The sequence below is a fragment of the Lissotriton vulgaris genome, chromosome 2_1 (assembly GCF_964263255.1).
Source record: "Lissotriton vulgaris chromosome 2_1, aLisVul1.2, whole genome shotgun sequence".
NCBI lineage: Eukaryota > Metazoa > Chordata > Amphibia > Caudata > Salamandridae > Lissotriton > Lissotriton vulgaris.
Window position 1 is genome coordinate 688,403,199 of NC_141687.1, and position 26,341 is coordinate 688,429,539.

Genomic DNA, 26,341 nt, shown 5'->3' on the forward strand with positions numbered 1-26,341 from the left:
TACAAAGTGATGGAATTGCCACCAATGAAATAGAACTCGTTCCTCTGGAAACAGAACTTCAAAGCACAAATGAAACCTAAATTTCAATTCGGTATAATACCAATGTCTACATAAAGATGACTCAACAAGAGACACCTGCTGGTTCAACAAAACCTGCTGAGATACCGAAAATAGATCTAACTGCATCTGGCTACTTCATCGATGTTGATACCTTCTCTCTTGATCCAAGTGAACCCAAGACAACGCTACCTCCAGTTTCCCGTAAGCAACAAATTAGTGAATTGTACACTTTTCTGAAATAGACTTACTTAGTTTCACCTTGGCTCCTGCTCTGGGTCATAACTGGAATATTGTTTTTTTCTGTTCTGGATTGGCCTAGTGACTGTCGTTTGCTTGTTGAATAGAATATCTCCCAGAACACCCTACAGGATTAAATGTGAACTTGGTTCTGAAACCTCATACTTCATCTCATCATGAACAAAGATCTGTTTTCCATGAACATTACAGCGGTTCCAATTCCTGATTCACTGAACTTCTGAAAATACCACATTTGTTTAAAAGTTCTCCAAATTATATCATTACCTCCAGTAAATTTTCTGATGATTGGGATTTTGTAACTTTAAATAATATGTTGTCTGATTTAGAAAAATCTGCTGCATTTTCAAGCAATGAAATGTGAGAGGACATCTGATTTTAACAATATGTACTGTCATCATTATGGTCATCACTTCTTACACAAATTCAGTATCCCACGAAATCTCTTCACATACCACAAATGGGAACATTGTCGAACACCACCAGAAAGTACTTCGAAGACATTTGCACAGAAATTTTCCTATTTTTCAGCGTTTAACACTTTTGACCCGACCTCATTACTGTAAGGTTGCACCTACAACTGCACAGTATAATATGCCACCAAACAGATTTATTCTGCATTCTTTATTTCCCAACTTTCTGAACAGGGTTTCGACTTATGGAAGGACACTATAGACACAAAATCAGTCTGGAATTCTAAGTAATGTTAAGTTCAGGGACCAGAAGCACTATTTAGAGTGTGCCTCATTCCGCAACAGATAATATTTCTGAATGAAACTATGCAACAGACTTCCTGTCTTGGACTAGCCAAGTTCAAGGATTTGAACACACCTCAGATTCCCACACCTTCACACATCAATTGTAAATCACGTGGACGGGATACAATAGATGACATCATGCAGTATAATACTTCAGACCCCAATTGGAAGGGATGGTTAGTTTGGCCCACAGACAAACAGATGTCAGTTAAGATTTAGGGTACCACCAAAGTGTTTAGTATCCATAGGTCAGACCAACGCTATGTAGAAAGATAACATCTGGGGGTAGTGACATCACACAGTGTTGGGAAGTTGTGCCTCGGTTGGCTAAAAACCTTGACACTGTCCCAGGTGAAACAGCACTAATATCCTTACTCTCAGTTGGGGTGGATCTAAGGCAGAGGTCTTCAAACTTTTTGATGTCGAGACCCCTTGTAAAACCTTTTTAGGCGTAAGGACCCCCTTCCGACAAAAGTTTCTAGAAACTGGTACTCCTCATCATCAACTTTTGACAACCATAAATGCGCCTGTTAGACCTCATCACATCCATCCATCATTCATCCACCCACACTTTCACACATCCATACTTCCTTTCATCCTTCCATCCCTACATCCATCCTTCAACCATCCACCTTTTCATCCTTCCATCCATACATCCATCCTTTACCCATCCACCCTTCCATCCATCCACCCATCATTCATCCACCCACCTTTTCACACATCCATCCATCATTCATACATGCAACCTTTTATCCATCCATACATCCACCCATCCATCCATCCATCCATCCTTCCATCCATCCTTCATCCGTCCACCCTTTCATCCTTCCTTCCATCCATCCATCCGCCCTTTCATCCATCCATCCGCCCTTTCATCCATCCATCCGCCCTTTCATCCATTCATCCACCCTTTCATCCTTACATCCACACATCCACACATCTATCCTTCATCCATCCACCCTTTCATACTTCCATCCATACATCTATCCTTTACCCATCCACCCTTCCATCCATCCACCCATCATTCTCCACCCACCTTTTCACACATCCATCCATCATTCATCCATCCATGCAACCTGTTATCCAAACATACATCCATCCACCCTTTCATCTTTCCATCCATACATCCATCCTTCCTCCATCCACCCGTTCATCCATACATCCATCCAGACATCCACCCATCAATCAATCACCCCCCCACCTTTTCACACATCCATCCATGCATCATTCATCCATGCAACCTTTTATCCATCCATACATCCATCCATCCACTCTTTCTTCCATCCATCCTTCATCCGTCCACCTTTTCATCCTTCCATCCATCCACCTTTTCATCCATTCATCCACCCTTTCATCCATCCATCCTTTCATCCATACATCTATCCTTCATCCATCTATCCTTCACCCATCCACCCTTTCATCCTTACATTCATACATCTATCCTTCATCCATCTATCCTTCACCCATCCACCCTTTCATCCTTTCATCCATACATCCATCCACCCCTGCATCCTTCCATCCATACATCCATCCTTTACCCATCCACCCTTCCATCCATCCACCCATCCACCCATCATTCATCCACCCACCCACCTTTTCACACATCCATCCATCATTCATCCATGCAATCTTTTATCCATCCATACATCCTTCATTCATCTACTCTTCCATCCTTCCATCTATCCATCCATCCATCCTTCCATCTATCCATCCATCCACCCTTCCATCCATCCATCCATCCATCCATCCATCCACCCTTTCATCCATCCATCCATCCATCCATCCACCCTTTCATCCATTCATCCATCCATCCACCCTTTCATCCATCCATCCACCCATCATTCATCCACCCACCGTTTCATATATCCATCCATCCTTCATCCTTCCATCCATCCATCCATCCACCCATCATTCATCCACCCACCTTTTCTGTGCCTCTCTCATTGGGGGGGGGGGGGGGGCAGTATCTCAGCTTCGTCTTCCTTCTTTCCCTGGAAGGACAGCTCCAGGCGCGCAAGATCCATTATACTCAAAGGGCTACACTACAGCCTGCTCCCCCAGACCCCACTCCCACCCACTTTCCCCCATCCCCCAGCTCGTGTGTGAGAGCCTGGCTGAAACCGTTTCAGGGACACACACACACACAGCCACACCCGAGTACTTGACATGTCTTTAAAAGACCTTCTACTTGTTAATGAGCCTTTGATGTTTTTCACACCTCGGTGTGAATTAGGCCTCCGCCATGAGCACCCTCGATCAGCCCAAGGCCAGGAATTGCATGCCCCTGACAGAATCTGCGACCCCCCCTCCAAGGACTCCACGACCCCCCTGGGGGTCGCGCCCCACAGATTGAAGACCTCTGATCTAAGGGATTTTTTATTAGGTCCCCGAAATCCACGTCAGAACATTTTATATTACGCTGTCTATAATGAAATCTGTAAGCTCTCTCAACAAGAAGCTTCGGAGAAACTTTATGAAATAGATAAACATTAACCTAGAAAAGGCGTTCGCTTTAGTTCACAATGGTATGACTACATTAACCTCCAGTATTTATTTACTGGGCAACATTGTACCTTCTGGTATAGATATGCTAGAACAAGACTTGTCCATACTACAGCACAGACAATCCCAGTTACATTCTATTATGCTATTAAGCTGGACGCCGCAATCATTACACGATGGTCATGTGCCTTGTCGATTTATCAACAGTATGCCCCTATTTTCTGCATACAATCATAGAAGCAGATAACGATGGCACAAAGGGGAGCAAAATACACAATGCTGCATATTGAAACACTGGACAAATAACCTTTTACTGTGGCAGAGTCACCATCCACAGAATGGTTACTCCATCGTCATATAACACTACCGGTTACAACTTTCCAGTTTTAGTATTGCCTTGAACAACAGGCAGGCAGATCTGAAACAATGGGTAGGGAATTCATCAAGGAATATTGGGAATTACCATACGGATTTCGAAGTAGGAATGGGGATAGGAATGGGGATATGAAAGTGTTCCTTAGCAGTACCAACTGTGAGAATTCTTTAAGTGGATCTCTCATTTGCCAGGATATCATGTTTCAAGGGGCCTGCAATGGTTCGTTTTCTAACTTATTCTGTCATTTGAAAGGGTCCCCAGCTGCTGTGATTAATTTGGTGTTCAAGTTGCTTTCGAATGGGAGTTACTCGATGCTGAATGATCAAGGTTTTTGTGCGATGCTCCTGGGTATTGCACATCTTGTCACTGTAAGCTCCCGGCTATATGCAAGTACTGTTTCAATCGACTCAGACAGTGAGGGAGTTGCAGTTATGGCCTTCGTTGAAGGTTTCTTTTATACAGTTTGATTCTCTGAGCCGAATGAAAGCCATGCTTTTACAGAAAACGGCGCCCTTAACCTCTGCCCAGGAAGCTTATGATCTCCAGGATGCAAGGTCATCAGCTTGGACACAGGCACTGGTATGAACAAACTGCACTTTCCATTTCACAGAAATGGTACAACGCATCTTTAACATGCCTGATACGACGGGTATAGTCCACCTACTTAAAACCATAGGTGCTGGACTGTTTAGCACCTTTCAGACAATCCTCAGAGTTATTCCCAACTTCATACACTCCATATTCGGAAGCATGTTTTGGAGGACTTCCTCGGATTCGGTTTCTAATAGCAAGTATCGGGGTTGTCATTTTTCTGCTACGCAATAGACGTTCCAGTCACCAAGGAGACGGAAAGAACGCTCTTTGAGCGCCTATATCGTGATCGCATGGTAATTCATCTGGGCACACCTCGTCTTCGAGAACTAAGTGAGCATTGGTTCTGGTCATGTAGATCAGTCTGGAGCGAATGCGTTCTGCATGTCCTTCGATCCCTGTTCTGCAAACAAGAATGAGTGTTAGATCTCTGCATAACAACTCCATCGGTTGCGCCAGCAAACATTGATGCTTTAGTGGACCCGATAGCGGCCCATGCGGTGTTCTCAGCGTATGTTGATGTCTGCATTCTTAGAGCCACCACAGGATGCTTCAGCTCCTGTTGAAAAAACGGACAACAGCTCTTCAACAAATACTCAGGCCTTGGATTGCACACAGGATACCACAGCATCAGCTGTGGATAGTGTAGAAGAACATCTGTGCTTGATTGATCTAATCTTGCGAGGTGTTGCAGGGATCGTCGTTTGCTATGGCAAGTAACAGTGATGTTGGGTCTCCCAGCCAGGATACAACCATTTGGCTCACAATTGGCTAGGAATAACATGAGCATGTTCCCATTTTCTTTAACACACTACACTCTAAAGGACAGCTACCAATATCAAAACAAATCCACCAATGTTTTGTTTCACATAGGTAATCCAATATAGGCTCAGGTCGCAACTTCATCTTTTATCTATATTCTCCCCTATCATTACACTACATAACAGTTCTTGGGACGAACGTTTTACCTAGTTACCGTCCTGCTTACAGGACGTGGGGTTTTCCCTGAAAGCTATCCTCATCCATTATGAATGACGATTCTTGGAAACTCAGCAGGACTACCATCTACTGCATAATAACTATGTTCAAGGGTCATTCCTTCCGTCATCCTAAGTCTGGCATGACAGAGCAAGGTAGAACCCCTGAGGGTACCACTTTGGGTTTATAAATACCATATCTTGCTAAGGTAGAAAGAGGAGAAAAGGACTTCCAGGCTGACGCGAGATGCTGAGGTTCCTGCACACAGACACTCCAGCTCACAGTGGTCTGACATCCCTTGCGGAGTGTCCATCTCGAGATCAAGACGGTGTCCCATAGCCTCTCACTTCAGGTAATGAGGTTGACGTAATCCTAGAGGGATTCTTGGCTTTTATACCCACGTACATGCTAGGTACACTTGGGTTCATATAGTTAGGGTCACATCGTAGGAGTACGCAATACTGTCATGTATTTTATATACATGTCTGTATTCATTGTTTTAGCACAACGGTAGAAATCTGCCATCCTTTTACTTTGTTATTGCTTATAATCATTTATATCTGTTACGGTCTATTGGTTGTTTCAGCACATCTATTTTATACTAGAATGACTCCGGTTCAATAAATGCTTATTGAAAAACTTCCCCACCGTTTATTCGGTCTATCTCTCTGAGACGAAGTGAGCACAAGTGACTGAGCGAAAAGTAATACACTGTTTCCACGATCCCGAGGTATCAGAGTTGTCAAGGTCGATAGTTGCCAAGAACTAATCTCTCCTTGGTAAGAGGGGTTTCTAGTAGCACTGTGAGCTAGCTGGTATACAGGCTAACATACCCAGTAGGGGTGTCTAGAATCAGTCTGACACCAATCCTACAGTGTGTGCTGTCTAAACACGCAGATCCTATATAGGTTTATAGGAACTACATGACACCAAGACATGACCAGCGCAATTGCAGATAGATCTAACTTTGCCTATTTATACTTAAAGCTTTCAATAAAAAAATAATCTACAGAAAAAAAAAATCACAAATTTCACTACAATCAACTGCATGGGATCCACCCTCCCCTCCCCCCCCCGCCCCCCAAACATCAGCCAACTCCTTTTATCCAAACCGAATGGTAGTTCAACTTGCCCAAGACAGACTGGCCAACTCAGAAGCCTATCTGTAAAGGACTGGGTGAAAACTAGGTTACCTGAAATCCTCCAAAACAGATAATGATGACCTGCTGTAAAATGGTCATGCTGAAAAGCAGCCAAACGCTTCAAGAAACCTAGATATACTGGAAGCATCCCCATCAACATCTACAGCAGACTCTCATACCAAGCACCTGACACCCAAAATGCACTAACTTGACTGAGTGCATCAACTTTCATTCTGCAGATTTACCTTCCGAATAGTAGAAAAACAATGCTTCCCTTCACTCAAACTTCTGAGCATACCAGAACACATGTTTAAAGTGAGACCTTTCAGATCTGCTCTTCAACAGAAAAACTGTGGCAACTGAACAATGATCCTTCTTCTAAACAGATGTATTGAGAGAAAAGGACTCATAATCACCCTACCTTCTAGAAAATCCTCAAATTCAATTATCTCTTTTCTAATCCTAAGGAAAACAGAAATTCCAATCAGTCACATTATTTCTCAGTCCAGAAATACTGTGATCCAGAAACAAATTCCCAAGTTCTTTGCCGAGATGATCTCTTTCAACTTGTGCCCCCTAATCGGTTTATATACTGCATCAGCAACAAATTATCCATCTTCAATAAAACTGATAGGACTGTTAAAGCTCCTTCTAACTGTTCACAACAAGCTATGTAAAATCTCTGTTCCTTCAGAGACCACTTTCAACCAGTTCCTTTGTACCCTTTCCAAGCACTCCCCAACCCATCCGGCTGGTACTAGAGTACAAAATCAAGTCAGAAGCAGTACAAAAAAAAAAATGTACCAGATATTTAAAATCTCCTTCGCTAAAACTAAATCCTCTATTCATTGGACACCAATAGATGATACCAGAGAACACCCTTCAAATACAAGGGACCTAGAAAAATTGCTTGAATCAAAGACGACATATCAACCTTACTTGCTCCTGAACTCAACACGTTTTGCAACAGAAGCCATAACTCCCTTCTGATCATTTCGATACACAACTGATTTCAACACATGGACCTAAAAATTAACAACTCCCCCACCTAAGCTGACCCAACACCGACTTCCACTTGTTGACAATAAAGCCTAATATTAACTTCTCCTTTAATGTCACAAGCAAATATTATTCCCAAAAATTCCCGTTCTTTGACATTATTAGAATGCTGTTCAGATTAGACTACAGAGACACTGCTCCTGAAAAACAAACTAGTGTCTTGGGCTGAATTGGGAGTGAAAGATATACATCCTGTAGACCTAACCTGCCCATCAAATTCTGTGTATACAAAACTTACTTCAAAAGTTGGATACTTTACATTTTTTATTGGTATTTATAGAGGACAAACCTACCTTGAGAGCAACTGAGTGGTGAAAAGGAGGCACGGTCCATGGTAAGATTACAGTGGGAAAGTCTGTCGAGATTGGAGTAGTGCTTCTTAAAAGGTACTCCTCTTTTTTCTGATTTGTAGGCAAGCTGATCAAATGTTGATAGGGATGCTGATCCAGTCTAGTGATATCCAAATTCCAGGACTGGGATTGTCTCCCAGATGTGGCTAGGTTCTTGACTGGGTAAGCGGACGTACTGAAGCATTTAAAATTGAGGCAACTCATCTTGTAGATAATCCAGGCTGGAAATGGGGCAAGATTTGGACATTTAAGAAAGGGGGGAGGGAGGGGGTGGGGAGTCTGACATCCTTCCAGCCCTGGATGAGCTGTGCAGCTGCATACAGGATATTTCTAACAGTCCAGCCCAGGCCCGGTCCTCCATTGACAGGAAAACAAGCCTCCTGGGACCAGTTTTGTGGTATCATCCCTCATCAGCCAGGCTAGCTTGAATCCAGTGGTATAGTGTGCACCGGACCCACGTATTGCATGCATATTTCCAGTCCAGCAAGGACCTGGCCTGGTAGTTCTGGCTCGACTGTTCACATGAAGGGAAGGGTCAGGACTGATTTGCATAAGGCTGGGTCCAGACTGGAATAGCATGATGAGCAAAAGAAAAGGAAAATGCTACTTACCAGTATGCATCTGTTCTTGGCATGTAGAGCTGCATAGTTGCGCACTGTGCAATGATCGCCACCTAGTGATGGGCCCGGATGTTTGCAGTTTGTTGTTGTCCTGAAAAGTTCTTTGGAAGTCACGAGATCGGTGACTCCTCCTTTGGACCACATTGCGCATGGGCATCGGCTCCATCCCCAGGTTGTTTTTCGCCATTAAGGAAATGATGGAGCTTTGCAAGAAAAGGAAGGATGCCCATGTAATTTGTATCTGATTAAGATAATACTGGAACAGACAAGGGTAGCCGGGGAGGCGGGTGGGTGTGTGCAACTCTGTAGCTCTACATGCCAAGAACAGATGCATACTGATAAGTAGCATTTTCCGTTCGAGGCATATGAGCTGCAGATTGCACACTGTGCATAGATTGTATTGCAGTACCCACTCTTAGCGGCGACCACCCCCATCTGTTACAGTAGTTTGGAATAATGTTTTGAGAACAGCCTGGCCCACGTTAGCTTGTTTTGTTTGCACATCTACACAATAGTGTTTTGTGAATGTGTGCGGTGTAGACCATGTTGCTGCTCTGCAGATGTCCTCTAGGAGAATGTTCAGTAAAAATGCCATTGAAGCCCCTATTTTTCTTGTAGAGTGGGCTTTAGGAGTAACAGATAATGTACGTTTAGCTTTGTGGTAACAAATCTGTATGCATTTGACAATCCATCTAGCTATCCCAGATTTTGAAATGGACTTACCCTTGTGTGGCGGTGAGAACGACACAAAAAGTTGTTTTGTATTACGAAAAGGTTGTGTCCTTTCTATGTAGTATAGCAATACTCTTTTAATATCTAATGTGTGAAGAGCTCTTTCTGCTACTGACTGGTTGCGAGAAGAAAACGGGCAGTTCCACAGATTGATTGAGATGGAATGGAGAAATGACTTTGGGCAGGAATTTTGGATTAGTACCTTGAACTACCTTATATTGATGCATTTGCAAGAAGGGTTCTTGAATGGTTAGTGCTTGTAGTTCACTAAATCTCTGCAGAGAAGTAATAGCTACTAGGAAAGCAACTTTACATGTTAAAAATTGTAATTCACATCTGTAAGGGTTCGAAGGGAGGTTCCATTAACCGTGTGAGAACAACATTAAAATTCCACACAGGTGACGGTGGTACTCTGGGAGGAATTATTCTTTTAAGGCCTTCCATAAAGGCTTTAATGGCAGGCACTCTGAACAAAGAAAGATGTTGTCTGTTTTACAGATATGCTGCTATTGCAGCAACATGTAGTCTAATAGACGTTTAGGCTTAGTTACATCTTTGGAGATTCAGTAAGTATCCTATGATGTGTTGAATAGACACATCTAGGGGATCAATATTGTTGTTGTGACAATATATCACAAATCGTTTCCACTCGGCTACGTAACATGCCCTAGTGGTGGAACGTCTAGCTTCTTTAATGACATTCATGCAGTCTAGAGGAAGGTTGAGATATCCAAATTCTAGGACTTCAGGAGCCAGATCGCAAGGTTGAGCTGAGCTGGGTCCAGGTGTCTGATCTCTCCCCGGTTCTGTGTTAAAAGGTGTGGAGACAGGTGCAGTTTTTGGTGCAGTACTACAGACGAGGGTCAGAGAATGCTGCTATAGTTTGCGTACTACTAGCGGCATGAGTGGTAGAGGTGGAAAAGCGTACACAAATCTGTTTGACCAATTTATCCATATTACAGTGGGTCTGGATTTCTGGCGGCGAAGCTTGGGCATTTTGCGTTTTCGTGGGTGGCAAATAGGTCTATTTGAGGTTGTCCCCACATCTGAAAGAATGGCTGAAGAACTTGCATATGAAGTTCCCACTCGTGGGTCTGTTGTGTTTGAAGACTTAACAGATCCGCTATAGTATTTTGTACTCCCGGGAACATGCTGGGCTAGGAGGAATATGTTTTGAGGTATAGCCCACCTCCAAATGTCCTGTGCTAGTTGAGAGAGTTGGAGGGAATGTGTGCCTCCCTGCTTCTGTATGTAGTACATTGCTGTCATATTGTCTGTGCGGACTAACAAAGCTTTGTTTGCTACTTGCTTCTGGAAAGCTTTTAGTGCTAGGAATATTGTTAGTAACTCCAGATGATTGATGGAGTAATTTTTGTTGCGGTTTCCACCTACCTTGCATGGTGTGTTGGTGTGTTGCAGTAAGTGGGCTCCCCAGCCGGAGAGCGATGCGTCCGCAGTCAAGATTATCTGAGGAACTTGCTCTAGGAACAGTCGTCCCTTGGAAAGATTTTTGGTGTTCCACCATTGCAGAGAGCGAGGAGTCCGACCGCCTACCAGCATTAGGTCTGTTAAGTGACCTTGAGCCTGGTTCCACTGACGTGATGAGCACTCTTGTAGCGGACGCATTTGAAGTCTTGCACAGGGTACTATGAAGATGCAAGAGGCCATCATCCCTATGAGTTGCATCAACACTCGTGCTGGAAGGGAGTGTTGTAGCTGAAACTTTGTTAGAAGAGTTTGCATGCTGGTTATCCTTGCTGGAGTGGGATAAGCTTGCGCTGTTGAGGTGTTTATTGTGGCACCAAAGTCCTGTTGTACTTTGGATGGCTGTAGATGAGACTTGGTGTGGTTTATTGTGAACCCCAAGTTGTGGAGCAGTTGGATGGTGGCATGAGTGTGATCCACGCATTGATTGTAGGAGCTGGCTTTTATGAGCCAGTCGTCGAGGTATGGGAAGATAGGGATGTGCTGTCTTTGTAGATGCGCTGGCACTACTGCTAATCACTTGGTGAATACTCTTGGTGCTGTTGTGACCCCGAATGGAAGTACTTTGAATTGATAGTGCTGCCCGTCTATTACAAATCTGAGATACTTCCTGTGAGCCTTGTGAATGGGAATGTGGAAGTATGAGTCATTGAGATCTAGAGTAGCCAGGAAGTCGTTTTGCAGCAGAAGGGGAAGGACTTGGAGTGTGACCATGTGAAAATGGTCTGGCTGTATGTATATGTTTAGCGGTCTGATGTCTAAAATAGGCCTTAGAGAGCCGTCCTTCTTGGAATCAGAAAATATAGAGAGTAAACCCCCTTGTTTTGTTGGTGCAGAGGCACTGGTTCTATTGCACTTTTTTTCTAGCAGAGATACTACTTCTTGCTTTAACAGTGATAGATGTTCTTGTGACATTGGACGCTGTTTGGGTGGTATGTTTTGGGGGGTAGATGTTAGTTCTAGACAGTAACCTGACTGAATAATTTGTCGCACCCACCTGTCTGATGTGATGATGATCCAGGCAGGCAGAAATTGTTTAAGTCTTCCCCCAACAGGAGTGGAATGTTGGGGGGAAGGGGAAGAAAGTCACTGGGTAGGGGTAGAGGCAGAGCGGGAGTTGTTTTTGCCTCTGCGTTTGTTGTTGTTACCCCTGTAAACCCCTCTCTGGTAGCCCTTTGTGAATGTGGATTGACATGGGGTTTTGTAGGAAGTGGAGGGACTTTCTGAGGAGTAGCCTCTTGTGTTGCCTCTGTATGATGAGCGACGAAAGGAACGTCTGGGAGCTTGCTGCTGCAAGGCTCCCATAGATTTTTTATCGGTGTTTTTTTTCATTTTTTCTAAAGACACGTCAACATTTGGCCAAATAAATGTGTCTCATCAAATGGCTGATTAAGGATGGAGTTTTGTACCTCTGGTTTAAAACCTGAAACGCGTAGCCAGGCATGTCTACTTAGTAGGGTGCTGGTATTGATTGTACTTGAGGCGGTATCCGCAGCGTCTAGGGCACAACGAATGGAAGTATTAGTAATATTTTTACCTTCCTGTATAAGTTCATTAGCCCGGTTTTTGTATTTGTCTGGTAGGTGCTGCATTATGGACTCTAGTTCATCATAATGTGTCCTGTCATATCTTGCCAGCAATGCTTGGGTGTTGGCAATGCGCCAGATAACAGCTGCTTGTGCCGCTGTTTGCTTGCCAGAGGCGTCAAGGAGCTTTGATTCTTAGTCTGGTGGAGAGGCCTCACCTGATGTCTGGGAATTAGCACCTTTACGTGCATTAGTCACTACTAGAGAATCTAACTGTGCTGGGCCTTTAATATAACCTTGATCTGCTGGGGCAGCTTTATATTTTTTCTCAATGCGAGGATTGAGGACCCTAGCCCCGACAGGATCCTTAAAAACCTCTGTTGAGTGCTTGATGACCCCCTTAAGCAATGGCAAAATGGAAGTAGACCTTTGTGTGTAATCAAAAGTGTCTAATAGGAACTCGTCCTCCAACTCATCGGTGTGTAAGTCCACCCCATGATATTGTGCAGCCCTTTGGACTAGTAGGTTAAAACCTATAGTGTCCTATGGTGGGGAAGGTCTGGAAGGATATACATCATCTTGTGGGACGTAAGGTCTGGAAGGATATACATAATCTTGTGGGACGTAAGGCACATCAGGGGTGTTGTAATCATCCCATGGATTAGGTGACTGAGGGGGACTATTGGTCCCTGCTGGGCCGTGCGACCCCCACCTGTGTGATCAGAATCTGTGTCTACATCATTATCTGGATTAGTAGATGGTGTAGGTGAATGATGCGGTGGTGGAGGTATAGCAGGAGGAACAGTATGGGGAGGTGGTGGAGAAGGGACCCTTAATGGAGAGGTTGCAATGTCTCTTCTTTGGAGGGGGAGGAGGTGCTGGCGCCTCAAGTGGTCTCTTCTTGGAGCGGAGAGTCAATTGTCCGGTCTTAGGATCCTTTACAAGAGTTTTCTGATTCGGATCCTGGGTAAAAAGTTCTTCTGAGTAGGGCAAATCCTTCGGCATCGAAGTTTGACTCCGTAGGTTTTTTCGGCATCGAGTCAGTAGCTGGTGTCGGGTCTTTTTGCTTAGGAGTGTGCCCTTTTGAAATGTCTTTTACGGGAACCTATTTTTTCGGTTCTGGGTGTTTTTTCGGCTCGGACGCGTGTGAATCTGGCGCTTTGGGCGGTTTTTTACTCGGCTCAGAGTGCGGTTTCGGCATCGATGAGCCGCTGCCAGTCTTCGGCGCCGTGTGCTTAGGTGTCGGAGCAACGGTCCGCGTGGTAGAGGAAGATGGCTTCTTCTTCGGTGTCGGTATAGGATTGGCACCGGGAATAGGTTGGCTTGAGCCCGAGCCACCTGCAGGCTTAGTGGGCTTCTCTGCCGTGCCAGAAGGCGGGCAGTGTGAAGCAACGTCTCGGTGTGCACCCGGGCCCGAACGTGAGGGTGTGACCGAAGCCTTTTTTGAGGGTGTCGAGGAAGGGTTGTGGGTCGACTGTCTTACTTACGATCCGTTGAGCTGGAGTGATGTCCTTGACGTCGGATTCTTAGGCATCTGAGGATCCGATACTCTCTTCGGCGTGCTGGTGTTCTGGCACGTCGACGCCCTCTTCGTAGATGTCGTCAGGGATCGAAGCAGACTAGCGAGCCATAGTTCTCTGAGCTCATCGGTCCCGAATGGTTTTCTTGGAGCAGAATGAGGCACACGCAGAAGTCTTTTGCCTCGTGCTCCGGTGAAAGGTAAATGCTGCACACCTCATCTAGGTCGGTGTGGGGAAACTTCAACCCACAGAGGACACTTCTTGAATGGCGTCCGTTGCATGAGCTAGAAAGTAAAGCCTAGGTAGGCCCGAAGGCCTTCGTCGCCGACTGGAATTTAAGTCTTTGAAGTGGTAGAGAATCGCATCAATGTGTAGCACGATTGAAACAATACCGTCTAACTGGGTGAGGATTGCGCGCCAAAGGAAAATGGGTTCCAAACCGGAGTGCAGGAAACGCATCCGAGCCCGATGGCGGAAAAAAAAAACATCTGGGTATGGAGCCGATGCCCATGCGCAGTGTGGTCCTAAGGAGGAGTCACCTATCACGTGACTTCCAAAGAACTTTTCAGGACAACAACAAACTGCAAACATCGGGGCCAACTAGGTGGTGATCTATGCACAGTGTGCAGCTCATATGCCTCGAACAGATGGATTTAAGCCAACATCTCTGGGGGGGTGGTGGGGGGATATTCAACATTGTTTGGCATTCCGTCCATCAACTATTCTTTTTGCATTTAAATTGGACGCCAGGCAAAAAGCTTGTTGGGTCATTCTTCTTTACAGATTCTGATCTACAGGCACTTTCTTACCCTTTCCTTCTCCCGCCACATCAAAAACTCTGGTTAGTGAGTCAACTAGATCTAAAACCTAATCTTCACACATCTTTAGAGCTTTATCTATGTCCACAACTATGCCGCTGTGACATTTGTTGGGTTCACAGTACCTGATGCACAAGTCTGCCACAGAAATAAGGGGCTGGCAGCAGTCAAATAAAGATGGCTTTCACAACACACTCTACTCAAAATGACCTGATGGAGCAAGAGGAAGGAAACGTTTAGGGTTCATATCATCAGCAATGTCATCAGCATGCCCTCCCTCGAGCAAAAAAGATTGTTCTCCCACGTGGTTTATACCTGCAACATGACTTGTGAGTGTAACAACCTGAAACTTGCCTTAAAAGAAAAAATATATACTGACACTAACAACTCCACCTATGCACAAAATCGGCCATGGAAATAACACAAAAACTCCCGATTTCCCTTGCATAAAATTAATAAAAAGTAAAGCTGAAACCCCCGTCCAATGCAGAATAAAAATTAAAAGAACTTATCACATTCACCAAAAACAGTACATTCACATCTGCATTTAACTTGAATGCAAACTCAACAAGCATTGGCATAGCCAATAGGTCTAGCTTTTGGGACCGTATAAGTATTTAGTTATGCAACAACATCAAGCAATGCATTGCTAAACACTTATAAGGTCCCAAAGGCGAGACCTATTGACTATGACAATGCTTGTTTATTTTGGGAGAAGAGTAAAGAGGATTTGCTAAATACCCTTCAACGTGGAAGTTAGTGTGAACAAACTCACAGGGAATTCCATCTCTGGATCTACTGCATAGTCAGTGAGGCGATCAAAGCTTTGATGTATTGAAAATGCTGCCATATTTGTCACCTCACTACTTGGCACCAGCAGGGACAAGGTGATTTTTTTTTTATTACAGGATCTGTAGTTCTCTGACAAATTGCAGTGGCCCAAGGGCAGGTAGATTTATTATAACATTCCACACCACTGAAGGAAGAGAAAACAAAATATAGGAAAACAGTAATAGAGGAAGAAAGCATGGTCTAAAAAGAACTAGGAGGAGTTTGACAAAAGTACTGGAAAAATCGGCATGAGAAGACTAAGCAGTCTTGGGTATTCAACAACCCCAGAATTCTGCCGCAATTGTGGCACGTCTGGTAGGGAAAACTTTGGGCCCTGTGCTAAAAAGTTTACAAATTCAGCACCAGAGTGTTGTGCTCTAAGCATCTCCTATAGGTGTGCATCAACAATCCCCACAGGTGGACTGGGAGGTGCAATGGATTGAAGCGGTCAATGGGTATTGCAGTTTGCCCAGTTCTATACCATAAGGCATTACCCTTCCATAGTCATCTAAGTGACCATCCATAGACTGCTTGGGCGCAGACACATGAGCAAGAGTGGGTTTGTATCCACATAGAGGGGCAGCAAAAATACAGAAAGAATGTGTACAGTGACAGCCGAATGGCGCATCTCTCAGAGCTATGCACATATACTGCTGCTAAAGTAGTATTTGCGGTTATCACTCAGGGAAAGCCATGCAATGGCACCTACGGAGCACTCTAGGTACTGACTCTTTTCTTGGTTTAGTGAACATGCATGTAATTTATTACCAATAATGTTGGTGCACAATTTAGTGTACAATAATTAAGCATTTTTTTATATTTTATCTAGAATAAATTATGTGTTTTACAGTAATATTTTAATCTCTTTGTGACACAAAGGTGATCCCAGTGTGCCCCATGACTCTTAAATCCATGTACACAGCAATGAGTCTAGTATGTGCGGACTTCTACATGTAAAATCTATATCCGGTATTATGATACTAAGAGTAATAGGCATATTCTTAAAATACTACATAATGATGTAGATGCTTTAAAGTGTTCCATCACTTTTTGACTTGACTCAATGAGACTGAAAAGAAGAATATATCAGACTTCCACCTCCATGCCTGCCAACTGCACACCTAGCTTGCGGGCCCTGGCATTCATTTGCTAACCCAATGCACTCTGAAAGTTGTAGTCCCGGTTTGGAAGACGTAAGCACAGTAATTAAAAGTCTCAGGAAGACTTAGTACTAGTTGGAAATCCTGAGCAGGCCAGTCACGCAAGTGTCCTGTCTATTCAACTACATTAACTCTTTACCAGATTCCTCCCTACATCACCACCAAGCATTCTGTATCTTTCCGTACATTCTTATCAAGCTAGCAAAAGTGACTACGTAACACAGACGTCGCTTATTTAGGAACTGAAAAAAGGAAAATTCAAAAATGACCTGTATTCCCTCGCCTAAAACTCATGTACCAACTGAGCACATTTTAATAAGAGTTGAACAAAATATTTGCATCATTCTCATAGCCATTAACTGGCCAATGCCTTAGAGTGGCTCTTGGTCAGTCTGCTTTCCAGTCTACAGCACTCTGCATGCTGGGACATGTAGTTTCACGATCCACGAACGCAAGTATGAATCTGCAAGTCCCAGTGTGTTTAGTCCTGTTGACTTAAAAATCAGAACACAATGCGATAGATCCGCAAGATATAGAAAGGAAGCACATCAGGAATGAAACATCGACAGTCAGTGCAAGGATCGGATAGAAGCGAAACGCCTTTATTCAATTAAGCCTGGAGACACAAGCAAGGCTCCCTTAATTAACATCGGAGCCAGGGACGCTGAATGTCAGGACCTACGCGGGACGGCAGATGAGGGCAACATTTGATAGGCAAACTACTAGAATGTTATGTATAGCAAAATAAGGTCCGGTTTTTGACAAACATGTGAGTTATGTGCAGGAAAAACCGCTCCACTCCTTGATTTTAAAGTAGGAAGTCAAATATTCCAACTTCGCTATCCTTAAACAATCCAACTCCTGACTAAAAACAAGCATCGCGGCACCGACGCTATTCTACCAAAAGTTAAGAAATAGAAACAAACATATATTCCTTTACTTTTGGTATAATCGCGGCAACCGCGCTTTACTTTTAACATTAAAAGTAAAGCGTTGGTGCCGCGATTATAGCCAAAGTAAAGAAATAGATGTTTGTTTATATTTCTTTACTTTTGGTATAATATACCTTTAATGTTCTAAGTAAAGGGCGGGTCCCGTGATTATACCAAAAGTATAATCGCGGCACCCGCTCTTTGCCGCGATTATAGCAAAGTAAAACAAATAGATTTTTTTTCTACTTCTTTACTTTTGGTGTAATCGCGGCATCCGTGCTTTTCTTAGAACATTAAAAGTAAAGCATGGGTGCCGCGATTATAACAAAAGTAACGGGGAAAAAAGCGCTCGCCATGACACATACTTTAATGTTTTTCTGCCATCCCACTTGGACGGCCTCGGCCTGCTTTCCTTCTGCAACTAAAGGTTTATTATCTTTATGGGGCCATGTGCTTGGCCCGATAAAGATAAGAAACCACAGGAAAAGATTAGTATGAGCCGGGCCTGATGATTCATAATGTAAATAGTAATCTGAAGCATGATAAGTGTCCATGTCTGAATTATCCACTAGGTGTTTTCAGAACCTGCAAACATAAAAGTGTAACCATTTTATTTGAAAATGTTGATAATATTGGTGAGAGTGTTTTCTCTGTAGAAAATAAAAACAGTGGGGCTAACATATCTTAGGAGAGTAACCGTTTACCAATTTGTGCCAGTTATACACCTACGTCTCCCTATAAAATGGCCTAACCCTGGGTGGTGAATTCCGCTTGCAGAGTTTGCGGAGTTTACCACACTCCGCGTTAAGCGGAGCTCGTGGAGTTTCGAAATACTCCGCTTCGTGCAGTGGAACAAGGTTTTTTCCTTGCTCGCGTTCACCAATGTCAAATTGGCGAGCGTGGAAAATACACCCCGGCGAGATTTTTCCTCGTTTGCGATCACCAACATCAAGTTGGCAAGCAAGGCAATAAACCTCCCGGCGAGATTTCTCAACACGGGAGGCTCAGGTTTCTTATTGGGAATTGTTGCGTATGCCTGCGACCACTCATGTTGAGAAACTGCCCATTCGGGTTGCGAAAGCTGTCGCTCGAGTAAAAATCTACTCGAGCGGCAGAAAAGGTAAGCGTGCGCTGTGCATGGTGCTGTTAGCAATGATTTCAAAGTGCAGACAAGCATTCAGCACTGTGCAATCACTGCAAACTGCATTTTTCTACCATACTCCGCCACTTGCGGAGCTCCGCGTAGTGCAACAGTGTTTTTTTTTTTTCACTTAGAGTAGCTCCGCGTAGTGCAACTCCGGCCAGGTAACACAAGAGTCGTCAGAATTAGGACAGTAGTTCATAAAGTTTTGTGAAGACCCAAGTGAGTTTATTGAGCATAAGAGAATTGATTAATAGCGGAATTAATACATCTCATTAAAAAAAATCAAGTTTCACCTCAGGAATTTCCCGAAAGTGACGCAGAAGGTGGTCTTCAATGGAAAGTGATGGAGTGTCATATTTTAGGGTTTTTAAAGATCATCCATGAGAGAATGGTTCAATGGGAAGAGTGATGACCAACTGCAAGATTTCTAGTCCAATATTTTAAAGGTATATGGAATAAAGTTGAAACGTTCATTATCAGCTTCACGTTTTAACCCCTCCCATGCTCGTGACGGAACCGTTACGTCACGAGCCTCGGGTGGGCTGTGCTGGTGACGGAACGGTTTCGTCACGGCCCCCGCGCCGCGCCTGCGCGAATTTCGCGCCTGCGCTAACGTTCTCTAGCGCGGGCGGGGCCGTGACGGAACCGTTCTGTCCCAAGCACAGCTCACCCGCATGCCGTGACGGAGCGGTTCCGTCACGAGCACGGGACCGCCGCGCGGCCCCCCCACCCCCTTAGCAATGTGGCGGAATAGCCGCCGCAGTGAAGGGGTTAATGATGCTTTGGGCCCTTTGGTCAGGGTGGTTTTAAGCAATATGGCCTTAAAGGGATTAAAGCAAACGAAAAAAAAAAGAATAATTTCTAGTTAAACAAAATGGCATTGTTTTTGCCTAAACCGATTTAGACTATATCTGGAACTATCGCTCTTCGACTTCAGTAAAGGTTGGCTTGTAATAGAATCTGGATTAAGTCGGTGGCATCGATGTAAAATGCAATATTCACAAGAGCGTTTGAACCCTAAGAATTGAAGTGGCTGGAGGTGGTGCATTAATACCTTGAATTAGGTGTCTCTAATGCTCAGGATCCCCGAAAGTGCGACCTGGCATGACAGTCAGACACAGTCTGAATTTGCAGTAAACATGCAACCATCAAAGAAGAAAACATTAAAAAAACTCTACATCCACCTGCCTATAATCTAAAACAATATAGATATCTTGGCAGATATTTTGGTGATATACAAATGGAAAGGCTTGCAGAAAATATGCATTCAAAAATATGCACCTACTGTTTGTTCCTCCATGGCTTAATACAATAGGATTAAAACAAGTGCTAATTGGTATTTTCACTTTGGCTTGGTATGAATTGCCTGCTAGACTCCGAGGCTAATTTTCAGCACTCTGTCTCAGACCTGTCAGGTATGCCCAAAGGAATGTGATTTGGGGTGTGGTAGTAGCTGTTAATAGTGTTCGAGTAGTCCCCAAGTATACACATTTCAAATCCACTCAGTTCACAATCAAATTAAAATTGAGATGCAAAATTGCATGCCAACTCAAAGTATACAAAAGTTGATGGGTGGAATGCTTGAATTAACCTCAACCACTGATAATTACTTTAGGCAGATTCCCTGTCCATTGTTATTTTGTACACCATGCCACCTGGCAGTTCAGGCCTGACTGTTCCCTTTGGAGCAGGGCCAAGACTGATTTGAATATCGCTGGATCCAAACTGAGGGGGCATGGTGTACAAAAAAAATACTGTGGCCCAAGTAATTATCGGTGGCTGAGATTAATTCAAGCATTCCATCCATCACTTTTTGTATACTCCAAAGTATAAGATAAAGTGATATTACGTGTGAGACACGGTGATAGAACAAAGGAGGCAAAACCTGGAGGTGCAGCAGAAGCTAAACAGTACAGGTTATGCAATAGGAAATTACATGTATACAGAACAACAAAATGCAGTCCGTTAATGTTGATGACGAAATAGCATATCGGTAACTAATTTAAAGAAAACATATCTGAAAAGCCCAGCAATAACATGACAAATGCTAAAGGGTATTTCAGTTTTTCAGATGTTGAGATCACTGAACAAGCAAGCTAAGCAAATGATAGCTGTTGGGTCACTGTGTGTCCTATAGTAAAGTTTCAAGGTCAGACAGAGCGATATGTACTTTGTAAATAAAGGTCTGGGAATCTGTGGAGAGAATGCCATGGCCTATATATATTCTTTAAAGTCTTCTTAGGCGACTTCTTGCTCTCAGTTCGGAAGCCTAACATGGCTACTTAAAGGTAAGCCTTGAGCTAATAACTACCACTTGGTGACAGTTCTTCGTGCATTGAGAGTGGTATTTCATTATCTTTGCTCCGTGAGAAAGAAAATCAATTATAGTTACCAAAAACATTTCAAAATTCCCATCCATTTTGTAAACAGACTCAAACGATGCTACATAAATACTAAGCAGATGTACAGCTATGTTTTTCAGTTAAGGAACCTTGAACTTGAAATCATTTTACACCCACACGAAAATTACAAAAGCAGTAGAATTTAGGAGAAAAACGATAACAAATTAAGATTTCATAAGTAACAAATACTTTTTTCATTAAATGTTGCAATATACACATACTTAACCCGGGTCTAACATGAGGACCCAAAAATAGAAAGGAAGCAAAAGCGCATGAAAAACAGAGGCGCTGAGCTGTTCTAAATAAGGAGCGAATCCTAAATCATACAAATACCTATATCAATGATTATACAGCGAAAAAAGCAGAAAGGAGGCCAAAGCTGCAAGGAACAGAGTTAGGCAGCTGGCATGTTGTTACTGCAATGGGGTAGTACTGCTTCTTTCGATATGCTATTGTTCTGAAAACTGACATTAAGTGGGACATTAATTTAGTTTATTTCAATGTTATCCATTGATAAGGTTTCTCAATGTCCTTACCAGTGTGGGAACAGGACATTGATGAATGAATGCTGAGTGCAAGATTGTTGCCCTCATATTTATATATTAGACATATTTATGAATAGCTTCAAAATATTGTCATGTTGAAGGTTATGCTCTCGCTCCAGGCAGGAGCTCTACCCACTTCAGCAAAAATAAATGCCAGAGATCTAGTTATTACATATTGACAGAAGCAGAAAACTAAAACCCATGCCACTGAGCCTGCGCCTCCCATGCAAGCCTCCACCATTTACCAGCACCTGGCTTTTCGGTTAATTTTTTTACCATAACTGTCTTACCAGGGTTTCTGACCTGTTAACCTTAGAAAACCATCAAACAACATGGCAGGTACTATATGGCTGACTGCTGTCCAGTAATGATGCAAAAGGGGGTTGGAACGAAGATTAACATTGGGGCGCCTGAGTGCCTGCTCTAAAGGATGCATCTTGAAGGTCATATTTACACAATTTTCTGTGGGGAAAAATAAGGGCCAAACATTTAATGTAATGCATGCAAACAAAAAACCTACATACATTAAGTATTTGAATAACTAATAAACACTAAATACTTATAACTTGGCTTACAACAATAAGACATAATATTGCATTTAACAGTATTAAATTGCAGCAAAACACTGTTTTCAATAGTCATTTCCTGTTAAGTATGTGCATGTTTCAATGTCAGAGGAACAGCAAAGATAGAGCTAGTCACCATTACCTTGGGCTTCTTCCAGTAATCCTGAGGTAGAGATCATACAGGAATGCTGGCGCCTTATGGCTTACAGCAATCCAATAGTGATATAAAAGGTGATTGGATGTAAGATTTACATTGGGCCGTCTGAAGGCCTGTTCGAGAGGGTTCCTCTTGAAAGTTGAAATTACATGGTATTCTGAGAAAGAAAAGTGGTGCAAACAGCTTTGATAATCACCATGTAATAAATGTGTATGACAATCATAGTTTAAACAAAATACACTGCTTCATCAAAAAAATGTTTAAAAAAAATGGTGATTAAACTGTGGAAATGTAATTGCACAAAAAAATCATGCACGGATACCTGTAATTAACAACCCTGGCAATAAAATTAACTATAAGCGACCAATTCATTGGTTTTAAAGAGGTGCCACCACTTCGGCATTTGATAGTCTCAGCTCTACTTTTGCAGTAGTCTTGTTTTATATTGTACGTCACTGACAATAGCATCTGTCTTTCTGTTCCTCTTTCAGATTCTTCTCACAGTTACATTTTGAAGAGAGAACTAGGCCAAAAATGCAATATAAAAAATCTGCAATGTCTGAAAGTTAAAGATTAGAAAAACTTTCTATATTTTTAAACGAAGACTAAGAATCTTGGCTATAGACTAGATATTACAAATGTAGTTTACTCTTTTAATCTGAATATTTTCAATTTAAACACGGATAAGAGACGTTATACAAGCAAGACCACAAATAAGTAATAAAGGTCCATAAATATCTACTCTTCAAAGTCATTTATCTTCTAGAACAACTTTACTGATTTACCGGATATGCTACTGCAACTATTTACATGTTCAAGACACTATTTTACAGGTCGGTTCTTGTTTTCTTTGTTGACTACATTTTGGATTTAATGTGATATGATTTTTAAAGAGCTTGTCAATTTTAAAACCAAAGTTTCGTTGCAATTGTTTAAGCTCCTGCAGTATAAAACATGCAGAGTACACTAAATGAAATACATTACTGGCACTATAGATACATAAGGTAAACCATAAAGTCATATTAAGAGGAAGCAACTGATAATAAATGGTAAAACATTCTAAGCGCACTATGGGAAATTCACCCAATAGAAAAATTTACAACCTTTGGTAACTTTGGTTCTGTCCATCCTGTGCTCCCTCTGTACATTATTTCTTTAAAATTCACCAGCCAAAACCATGAACCCCATAGAAGTTCTGACATGCTGTTGCGGTGCTAGGTGGCATCACTGATGTCACAAGGTGTGCAATAGTGTCATGTTAAACAAGCCTGTGGTGCAGAAATGCCACCACCTTGCTGCAAGAGCAAAATCAAGAAGTTGCTTTCTCTTCGGTAGCTACGTTTCTCGTGGATACCATATCTTCCTGCAGAGTCCTCACTTTATGAGCATCCTCTATTGCTAATTTGGAGCAGGAAAGTTTTTGCGCAACAGCCCTCCAGCACACCAAGGCATAACTTTGACTACCCAGGAAGTGACCATATCGGCGCATTCAAGGGGCCAACTAACACCCTGTCAGTTCCGGGTTACTTTTTCAATGCCCCATCATTGTGTGTGTATGCACATATATATGTGATACTCGTATATAACACTACCCAAAAGGGAGTGGAGAACGGTAGATTTATAAAGGCAAGAATGTAGACAATAAGTAACTTAAGTAGTAGCACGTTTGTAGACTGGGACTACATCAAGTTGTAGGGCATTGGATATAGACCTTCATGTTTTACTACCGTCCTCCTCTTCTGATAACTAACCTTGTGATCAATAAGATCCCAAAGGTATGCAAATATAATTTGCTGTGTTAAAACTCTTCTAAACGACTTCCAAATTTTTCTAGACAACCATGTGAACACCCATCCTTCAACTAAATCGCTTAAGTGCAAGCCAAAACCTTCATCGCATTGGTACTCCAAATAACTTGCTGTCCAGATTTGATACAGGCTTCTTCATGTGGTTAGACAAAGGATAGCTGTCAATTTTGCCAACTCCCAGAGATACTGATAGAGGCCCTATAAAGCGTCAGAGAGTGAAGAGTGAGACTTCCAGAGGTCAGCTGTTGTATGCGAGTTAAATGAAAGTACCATTCAATTCCATTCAGAAGAGAAGGTTGAAACACATGAGCAGCTCAGCACAAGGGCTGGCTACATTGGCAGACTTTTTTTTAGGTGTGGTGCAACTGCGCTAGTGCGGAGCATAGTTTCACTCCCCCTTAAGCTACAAGAGAGGCCTTGCAGTTGCACCCAAGATGGGCGAGGCCTAAAGTATAATGTCAGTGTCGTTATTAATATAAGCTGCTGTGGAAGGGGGCAGGGCTGGGCGGGAAATTATCAAAAGCCAGTAGATTTTAAACATACGGGGGCATGGTCAGCTAGCATAGTAAGGTCTGTGACAGCAGGTGGTGCACCTCCTCACGCGGAAAACTGACCTCCACCTTCCTTTAATGTTCTGCTCAAAGCTATATGGGTTTTGTGAAGAGCTATAGAGACGTTCTTTATAAAGACTGGCTCACATACTCCTTTTCACAGCCGTTGTGACATCCGACCAGGAGTGAGAAAAACGTCAACAGAAGGGTGCATAGATAGAGTATCCTGCTTCTGGCACGTCGCAAGTTTGATGCACTGAGAAATGCACTCCCTTACGGAGTGAGTGTTTACGTTTATTTTTATTTGCATAGTTACTTTAAACCATTGCAATAAACATCAATAAAACATCCTTAATACTATAGTACACTTTTGATAGGATAAAACCTTTCTCCGATATTAAAATAAACCTTCTCATTTACTGTATCCAATAGGGGTACTTAAAAATAGATTGTGGTAGTTATGCGGAGATAAACCATGATTTGCAGTATTTCAAAGAGGAAATACAAATACAAAGGTGCCATGTGTAAGGGCCGATACTCAAAGACAGTGGGGATCTAATTAAAAGTAGCTGTACACGAGGTAGGAGCAGGAAACCCTTGCCCGGCTTGGATTTAGGACCCATGTACAAGAAGTGCAGAGATTATGGGACACCTATGTGCAAAAAAAGTCAGGAATTGGGATTTGGGCAAGATTTACTTGAAGGCTCCTACGCTGAAGCAGGATTAAGTTCAGTACCCATGTGCAAAAAGGAGGGGATTATAAAGTGTCATATGCAAAAATCCAGTTCATAGGCCTGGACAGAGCTACTTCGACCAGGGTGATCGCTGGTGTCCCTCGCCGAGTGCCCTGGCTCCAAGCAGAAGAGCTTAGAGTCATTTCAGCATATTGCATCTTTTGGAAGTTTTCAGCGCACGGATGTGAGGAATTTTACAAGTTGACAGTTCAACTGTGGATCAGCAGCAGCTAAGCAGGCCATCACTACTTGTTTTCGTGAGCGGATACATCTTTGGTTGACTGGAACTTTGAGCATTTGTCTTCTTTCCTCCAGCTGCTCTTCACAAGTGCAGAGCAGGTGCAGTAAATCCTCAGCGTCCTTTCCACAGAATTGACAAATATTTGCTGTCGATTTTCTGAGCCAGTAAATGAGATATGCAGGGCAATAGCCACAGGCGATTTTTCAAAAATTGCTCCTTGTTGGACCTCGGGAAGCCTTGGCTGAATTTCTTTAGCAGACTAGGTGTTCAATGACATCCAAGCATGTATTCTAGCTGTAAATGCCACCTTTTAATCTATCAAATAGAGAAACTTAGATAGATGTCCACACTGTTTTGCAGTGAGTGTTTTTATCCTGTCTCTAATAGTGCAGGCTATTTGCCCCCAATTCAAGAAAACTGCAGCAGCTCACAATAAGAAGCAAGGGATAAGTTACACTTGTAGGAGACTTCTACAAGCCTCAGACTTGTGTGACAATT

The 26,341-nt window shown here is 42.9% G+C and overlaps 1 protein-coding gene across 5 annotated transcripts in view; it reads right to left on the reverse strand.

The window, feature by feature from the left end:
• FAR1 (fatty acyl-CoA reductase 1) overlaps positions 1 to 26,341 on the reverse strand; it is a 626,193-nt gene that overhangs the window by 179,472 nt on the left and 420,380 nt on the right. For 3 of the 5 annotated variants that reach the window (XM_086955916.1, XM_086955914.1, XM_086955912.1), the window contains one exon: positions 22,495 to 22,666. In XM_086955916.1, coding sequence (XP_086812042.1) covers positions 22,495 to 22,666 — 172 coding nt within the window. Of the gene's footprint in view, positions 1 to 22,076; positions 22,249 to 22,494; positions 22,667 to 26,341 lie in introns of all 5 variants that reach the window. The other 2 variants (XM_086955913.1, XM_086955915.1) reach the window with 1 other exon arrangement.